Here is an 8,272-nt window from a genome sequence, read left to right on the forward strand (position 1 = left end):
AGGACTTGTACCACTCACGAAGGCACAGGGTGTCCTCTCAAGGAGGTCTTGAAAGCCCGGGCGAGAAAGTGAGTTCGTTAGGTTTCCACGCTCTGAAGTAGCTGGAGACAGAAAGAAGGACGCGGGGGACCCAAGTCTCTAGTGGAACAAGGGTATTTTATTAGCATGCTTGTAAGAAATGCATGCTTATATATCTTCAGTAAAATGATTACTCAGCTGTTAAAAAGAATGAAATTCCACCAGTTGCAACAAAATGGATAGTCTAATAAGTACAAGGTCACTGAACAGAGTCACTGAACAGAGTCACTGAAGGGAATCCAAGCAGGTGCTCTTTCCCATGATCTCAGTCCTGAGACAGAGAAGGCGATGGCATCCAACTCCAGTACTCATGCCTGGAAAATCCCATGGATGGTGGAGCCTGGTAGGCTGCGGTCTCTGGGGTTGGTAAGAGTCGGACACGACTTCACTTTCACTTTTCACTTTCATGCATTGGAGAAGGAAATGGCAACCCACTCCTGTGTTCTTGCCTGGAGAACCCCAGGGATGGGGGAGCCTCGTGGGCTGCCGTCTATGGGGTCACAGAGAGTCGGACACGACTGAAGTGACTCAACAGCAGCAGCAGCAGCAGCAGCAGCAGCCGCAGCCGCAGCCAGCAGTCCTGAGAATTGCGTACAGCTCTACTCGTTCCTGTATCCCAGGAACTGATAAGGAACAGAGTCCTTGACAAATGGCACACAAAGAAAGAAAATGCAACATACTGGATCCCTTAAAGTTGAATGTCCCCTGACACGAGAGGATGGCCGAGTAAGCTCAAAGAATACAGTCTACTACAATGGAGGATATTTGAACTAGTTTTTTTTTGCCGTAACAGTAATAGCACTCCCATCCTGGACACCAGGTAGCTTCCGCCTCGGCCATCAAGATAGAAAAAAACACTTGTCACACATCTGTGTCAACTCTCAGGGGCATCTTGGGCATCTTGAGCAGATGGAGGAAGTTCCAATGGTGTGATCACAGGTAAAAGATCTCCCCAGGAACTGACCCGGGCACAGCGATACAAATCCCTACAGAAAAGAGAGGGTCAATGTGGGCTGCAGGTTCTCCCTACCTCCCACCAACTCTGGTCACACCTCCACACCTGCCATGTCTGCGGGCTGTGATCACAGCATGCTGCATATGCCCATCTGGACAGCACAGGTGGCAATGCACATGGCGTGGCCGTTTAAGAACAGGCTGAGTGATTCGGGGCCAGCGATTAGCCTTCTCTGGAGATCCTCGGGCAAGGATTACCAAGGAGAACTTTTCTTCCTTCGGCTTCTTGTTCTAAGACAAAGATACAGAGATGGCTTGCGGGAAAAGATGAGGGAAAAAAATTTCTTCCAACCTCATTCCTGTGACTCTTCTCATTTTCTATAAGTCATATACATTCAGACCCTAAAATCTCTAAGCATTCTCTGGAATTTCCCAAATCCTCCCATCTCTGAATCTTTTTCACTATGCTTTCCCAGGCTATTTTCTCCCTACCACAGTATTCTCAGAGTACATACCCAGCTGAAGGGGATGGGATAGTAGGCCTGGGAAAAGCTACAGGCCAGGGGCTTAGAGGCTGTCAACTGGGGACACGGAAGTTCATGGGGACACTGTGAACACAAAGACATGAGGTAAGACAAAAGAACCACAATCATGAAACCTAGAAACTATGAGTAATAGAGTTAAGAAGGGCTAGGGATAAGGGAGCACAGAGCAGACGAAAGGGCAAGCCAGGGGAATCACTAAGGAGGAATCAAGAGTAGAGGATGGTGGTTAGCTCTCTTTTCCTGAGTTCAGATCTTTGCTTGCTGGGAAAGGCAGAAGTAATACTCACTGGGGCAAAGACAAAACCAGGTCGAGGATCCAAAGGTGACTTTTCTTTTCCCTGAAATCAAAGGAAATGAAAAAAAATTTTAGGCTGGGCTGAGGGGTCTGTTCTAACTCAATCTCTGCACTCAATAAATTGGGCACTCCTCTAACATTCAATTATGGTAATTATTAACTATGTTCTTTGAATTAAGCTGGCTGTTTTCTCTAATACTCCAAACAAAGAACTTTCTCTTTGCAGCAAGAGAAAGGCAGAAACTTGGCACATAGTATGGTGCTCTCCCTTGTCAGTAACCTTCACTCTCAAAAAAAAAAATCCCATTTCAAGACAATGAAATTTGCGATTATACACTGGTTCATATGGTCCTAAACAGATAAGGTTCTTGGCTCAGAAGTGCCCTGGATCAGAGGCTGGCAAAAAAAAAAAAATTTAAGGTCCAGAGACTAGGCAAAATCTGTTTCCTACTGCTATCTGTATGGTGAAAATAGCCACAGGCAACAGACGTATAGCCACAGACACATGGTTATAGATGCACAAATAAGCACTGCTCATATAAAAACAGGTGGCAGGCTGGATCTGATCCATAGGCTGGAGTTTGCCAACTACTACCCTATATCATGACTTCATGTGCCTACTATCTCCAGAGTCATCCTTATTACTATATGCGAGTCCCTTCAGTTTTCAAGGGAGTGCCAAGAACTGGTGAGAATAAGTAGGGAAAGGAGGGTAAGGTGAAAGAAGGAGAAAGAACCTTACATTAAGGACCAGGTCCCTGGCGTCCATGAGAAGGGAGTGCCCAGCTTTTGTTCCATTCTCTATCAATACCTGATTATAAAAGGGGAAGTAAGAAGCCTTGAATTACATGAAAACATAAATGTCAGTAGCTCTGGAAGAGCATTCCCAAATAGAATAGGGATTCTAAATGAAACGGGTATTACGTATATGATGTAGGTGGAGACCTGAAAAGAAGGACAAAGGGATCTATGTAGGATGAAAATGCTTAAAAATGAAGACAAGCTCCAATGGGGACAAGGAAAGGCATGAAACAAACCCATGAAGCTGCTTAAAAACTTGAAGGGATAAAGGGGCTTCCACTTACCAGAAAATGACCTGTCTTGCGCCACAAGGTCTGGACTACGTCAGTGCGGTCGGCCTTGCTGGGCAGCTCACTGAGAGAAAAGGCTGCTACCACCACATCGAATTGTACCTGGTGCACAAGACGAGGAAAACGACCGACCTGACATCTCCCTCTTTTAAAGAGTACAACAAAGGTCTATCCCACTAAATTTCTTCTGCTTTCTTTTACTTTCTAACAGAATGCTAGGTTGTAAAGCCAGGGCCAGTTTTCCATCTGCATACTCCACATCTGGCATACTTTAAACACCGCCACTTGCCTTGGGTGATACAGGTAGAAACTGTCTGAAAAAGACACCCGGAACACAAGGCATCCCAGATCCTGAACCACCTGTGGAGGAAAGTAGAGATGTGGCAACTGTGAGTGTGGGTAGAAACTGAAGGGACAAAATGCTAGCTGAGGAGGAGATGCAACAGAGTAGACAACTATGAAAAAAAAGGGCAGGGGGAATATTGGGTCATTTGTCCTGTTATTCTTACCCTACCCATCCACAGTCCAACAGAGGCCCCCAGCATCTTTAACAGGGTCATTGCATCAGACACATCTTTAACTTTCAGGCCTCTCCTCTACTCCCCAATAAAATACCCTTTCTGGTACTCCTTTGCTTTGCAAACGCCTTCAACTTTGGAAAAGCCCTTCCTTACATTTTGTCCTCACCTTTCAGCAGCTTTTCTGCCAATTCCAACATGGCAGCTGAGCTGTCCACACACATATACTCCCGTAGGCTCTGGCCCCAAGTACTATGAGCAGCCCTAAAGTGGCAAAAAATAAATCATCACGTTCTCATGACAAAGTTATCCCTACAAGAGACCCCTCTGTCCCTAACCCAACCTTGGGGAAACAGAGTGCTATGTTAAAATAGTTAGAAAAACTAGCAATCTTATTTTCTTGTTTCATCTACAACTCTTTAGAAGACTCAAAAACTACATGAACACACACACAAAAATCTTGATGATACGTAAATCCCTGTCCGAGATCAAATTCCTTTCCTTTTTTATCCTTCTTAATGTGGGTTTTTTCACTTGACATTTAAGTTCTGACCCTAATTTATATACCTTCTCATGCCTTGTCTAATCTGAGGGAAGAAACACATCAGTTCCCAATTTTCCTCTTTTTCCTTTGGTTCTCCAATCTCTTGATATTGACGTGGTATAAGCTAGCTCTAGCTCTCTATAGAGTTGGAACTGACAGAGACAGAGAAAGATACTCACCAGGTGACAGAGCCAGTACCTGAGCCAAAGTCCATCAAGGTTTGTGGCTGGAACTCTGGAAGGCGAGCTTGGATCTGAAGAAATATTCAATACCCCACAGTGGGGAAGACAGACATACATTTAGGGTCTTGGTAAACATGAATTAGGGGACCGCAACAGAGGAAATGAGACATGAATGTCTTTTAAGATTCAGTGTAGCTCTTAAGAACAGTGATTCTAAACCTTTTTTGGGTCAAAAATTCCTTTCAGACGATAAAGACAACCTCTCGAAAAAAATGCACATGTAATGTCCCAAGAATCTTGTCCCAGAAGATTACTTTATGAAGAAGGGAACTGATAGTAAAAAGTTTCTGGTTGGAAGTTGAGGGAATTTCACCTCATGGAAAGCTCTGGAGACTGCTGCAAAGCCACCATCCAATCTTGCTGCCATATACACCAGGCTCAGTCCCTCACTGTAGCTGCCAGAAAAATCAGACATACCACTGGGAATTAACCTCTATCCTGCAGCTACCCTCCAGACTTTTAGGAAATGAAATCTTTGCAAAGGAAGAGTCCAGCTCAACCCTTTCACTGATCAACACAGAAACGTCTTAGGGAGGCTTACAAACCAGATTACTTTTTCAAACACTAAAGGGTGTAATTGTATTTCCCCAACTCTCCTTCTCAAAAGCCAAACTTTTCCTTCTCCTGCAGCCCTTTTAGTCTCCCTTACCTCAGTTCTTGCCAATGATAGGTAGTTCTGCGCAAGGCATGCAGGATTTCTTCATGATGTTTCTCTGTCTGACATGAGTCTGGGGTAAGAACAAGGACTGGAAGTAAGGACCTAGGAAGAACAGGGCTCAGATACAATATCTGAATTTACTGCCTGCCATTCCCCACCAGTTCCCACATGGAAAATGCTTAAGAGAGAAGCGAAACTAGAGAAGAGTTTCAGGTAAGAATAATAATGACCACCACCACCACCATAGTATATCAGATAATATATTGCCTCTAACAGCAGTTCTTTCAATTCAACCAACTCTATCTCACAGGTTTTGTTCTGTATTAAAAGCAAGTGTAATAAAAAGTTAAAGGATAGGATAAAGACAGTACTTTGTAGATTTCTTCAATTCCCCCAAATTTAATAATGTGATGTCTCCAAAGTTCCTATAGGAAGGAAAGGGGCTTGAAAAACTTGTCTTACAATTGTGTTCAGTTCAGTACTGTTTTACCTACGGAGTGCCTACTATGAACCAGGTACTACAAGAAGTTCAGGGAATACAAGATGAACAAAAGGCAGGCCTCTTAATAGGAAGGAATTCACAATCATGAAAATAACTTGACAAACGAATTCTCCTTTCCCTGTAGTACTGGAGAGGGACTTTATTTTACCTGAACAAAAACTTAGACGGTCTTAATCCAGTGGACTTGAGGAAAAAAAAAAGATCTAAATTTCAACAGTAGACTGAAGCACTCATTGACCTTTACTAAAGCCCTGAATTTAGTAGGCAATCTCTGAAATTACCTATCTTCTTTTAGAAAGGCAACATTATGAATAACTACTCTGGTTAGAAAGTCAAATAAGAAACTGCAGTATTTATTTAAGAGGCTGCAGAATTATTACTCGCTCTTCATTTCTCTCTGCTCTTTCTATTTGGCTTACTCTTTATTTTTAAGACCCACCTGCGTTTTCCAGGATTTTTTTCTCAAGAAGAACTGCCCGTCTTTGTAGCTCCTCTGGCTCTACAGGTAAATGCCGGCTCCAGAGATAATTGGTTAGGGCTTGCACCTGCTTCTCCATATTGGGCATCGCGCTCCCTATGGACCAAAGATGCAAAGAGGAATCACTTGTACGCAGGGCCCAATCTCCGCTTCTTGAGCTTCCATTTCCCACCTTTACTCACCTAGCAGCAGTAACTGCGCGGCTTCGGCCAATGCTTGCGGCAGCCGCACGCATGACAGCTGCAGGATTCCAGGGTGCCGGCGATGGGGCCTCTTCCCCAGGAAATCGGACTTGTTATCCACGTGGGATACGCCGGGCACGAGGGCAGCAAGCGCCTGCAGAAAAAGAAAAGCTAATGGCGGGGCACAGAGGATGGCTGCGGGCACTGGCTAAAGGAGGAACTGCCGAAAGCGCACCTCCTCGGAGAGGAGCTGTTCTTGAGATCCACAGCCTCTTTTGAAAGCAGGGAAAATAGGTACTCACTCGGAACTGGGGAGCTATTCCAAAACTGCGGCGCCATCTGCCTATTGTCAGCAGATACCGCGACCCTCTCCCGGTCGCCATGGAGCCAGCGGTGAACCGGAACCGGAAATTTAGGTGCGGAGTCTGTCACTCTCACTAGCTGCAGCGAACATCCTGCGCGAACATTGGCGCCGCGCAGCAACAGCCAATGCGGAGAACGAGTGCTTGCTAGTAGCCAATAAACAATCGATCTGTATATCGCCTTGGAGGCCGTTTGTGCACCTCAATTCCAGCGTAGCCAGCCGGAAGCTAGGTGACTTCCACGCTGCGTTGTGATTTGTCTCCGCCTCCAGAAATCGGAGGGGCGGGGTTAGATAGGTATGGGCTGGCCCTATGCTGGATTCCCCAGAAACGCGTCACAGGAAGGCAAAGAATTTGTGTTTGTATTAACTACCAGTGTTCTTTGTTTAACCTTCTGGAGAACACTGAATTCTTGGAGTTTTTACCTCCCGTGTGGAATGGAGAGACTGCAGTAATGGGAAGATGAACAAGGAAAGCCAGATTTAGGAGACGAAATTGATGGAATAATAGATAATAATGTTTCTTACTTGTTAGTTTCTCTTAATATTAAACCAGTACTTTTAAACCAGGTAAATAGCTACCATGAGAACCTTATGTGACAGGTAGTGTGGCAGGTATAAATAAGGTATGGTACTACCTTATTTAGTCCCCATACTTCTAAAGGATAGATTTTGCACCCAAGGAAAGTGAAAGTTCAGGTGGCTAAATATTCTGCTTGAGATCCAAGAGCTTGTTAGGTGAGAACAAGTTCTAAACCTTGGCAATCTAAGTCTGATCTTCACCTTTAGACATATGCTCTGCTGGTAGTATTGGTACTTAAAAGGCAAGTTAGCAAGTGTCAATTTGTCAAGTGCTGATGACAAATTGGTACTTTCTATCTGGGGGCTTCTCTGGTAGCTCAGTTGGTAAAGAATCTGCCTGCAATATAGGAGACCTGGGCTCGATTCCTGGGTTGGGAAGATACCCTGGAGAAGGGAATGGCAACCCACTCCAGTATTCTTGCCTGGAGAGTCCCATGGACAGAGGAGCTTGGGAGGCTACTGTCCATGGGGTTGCAAGAGTCAGACATGACTTAGCAACTAAACCACCACCACCATCTACATCTATGAGGATTAAATTATGACCTGCTGTAGCTGCTGACCTGTAGCATCCTCTGAAAGGATTTCAGGATGGAGATCAAGAATGAGGCATTTTGTGCTCTGGGAAAAACTGGCAGAAAGTCCATATGTTTTCAGGAGATGATTTTCATGAGCCCAATTTTTGCATCTTCTCGTATTTAGAAAAGCACCAACATCGTTCATGGTGATGTCTGCTCCCCATGACTAGCAGTAACCTTCACATGACTAGCAACAACCTTTTGCAAAAATTTGTGCTTGATTGCTTGTATTCCCCCTCCTTCACCAAAATCACATATATACGGACCTTGCCTCGTGCCTCTTCAGAACAGTTTCTCAGAGCTATCTGAAATGCTGTCTCCTGGCCTCTAAGTTCTCATTTTGCCCCCAAATAAAAGTTAATTCACAACTCATCACAGTCTGCGATGCAGGTCTGACCTCTGTGAAAGACGGAGGGAAAGAAAACAGGTTGGATAGGCACAGTTCTAAAAAGGTTCAGCCAGGCTAATGGAGAGTCTTTGAGCTCAAGGTGGCTATCAGAGAAGTTGTGCTTCCTGAGAAATAGGCCTGACTTAGTATCCGAGCTACACTCAGTCACTGTCTGAGAGCAGCCCATAAGAAGCATATCAGATTCACAGGCTAGCAGTTGGGGTCATCAGTTAATTATGATTACTACAGCAGGAGATCTGAGTAGTGCATTTTCACACT

At 44.7% G+C, this 8,272-nt stretch overlaps 1 protein-coding gene across 1 annotated transcript; it reads right to left on the minus strand.

Moving 5' to 3' along the window:
- Nucleotides 1-137: 137 nt before the first annotated feature.
- METTL17 (methyltransferase like 17) lies at nt 138-6,588 on the minus strand. Its single transcript, XM_027553401.1, has 14 exons — nt 6,390-6,588; nt 6,088-6,241; nt 5,867-6,001; nt 4,917-4,995; nt 4,581-4,662; nt 4,205-4,278; nt 3,651-3,745; nt 3,253-3,323; nt 2,958-3,065; nt 2,615-2,683; nt 1,865-1,915; nt 1,548-1,640; nt 1,139-1,323; nt 138-1,064 (listed from the first exon to the last, which is right to left on the minus strand). Exons 1-14 carry the CDS (start codon nt 6,468-6,470, stop codon nt 953-955), a joined length of 1,389 nt encoding a protein of 462 aa, XP_027409202.1. The 5' UTR covers nt 6,471-6,588; the 3' UTR covers nt 138-952.
- Between the last annotated feature and the right edge of the window lie 1,684 nt (nt 6,589-8,272).

This window comes from Bos indicus x Bos taurus, chromosome 10 (assembly GCF_003369695.1).
Source record: "Bos indicus x Bos taurus breed Angus x Brahman F1 hybrid chromosome 10, Bos_hybrid_MaternalHap_v2.0, whole genome shotgun sequence".
Lineage (NCBI taxonomy): Eukaryota > Metazoa > Chordata > Mammalia > Artiodactyla > Bovidae > Bos > Bos indicus x Bos taurus.

Excerpts from the sequence above, each read along its gene's own strand:
- METTL17 (XM_027553401.1), bottom strand. The coding sequence starts at position 6,470 with ATGGCGACCGGGAGAGGGTCGCGGTATCTGCTGACAATAGGCAGATGG. Across the intron at positions 2,684-2,957 it reads GCAAGACAGGTCATTTTCTG|GTATTGATAGAGAATGGAAC; the intron begins GTAAGTGGAAGC and ends TTTTATAATCAG. Across the intron at positions 1,916-2,614 it reads CCAGGGACCTGGTCCTTAAT|GGAAAAGAAAAGTCACCTTT; the intron begins GTAAGGTTCTTT and ends CTTTGATTTCAG.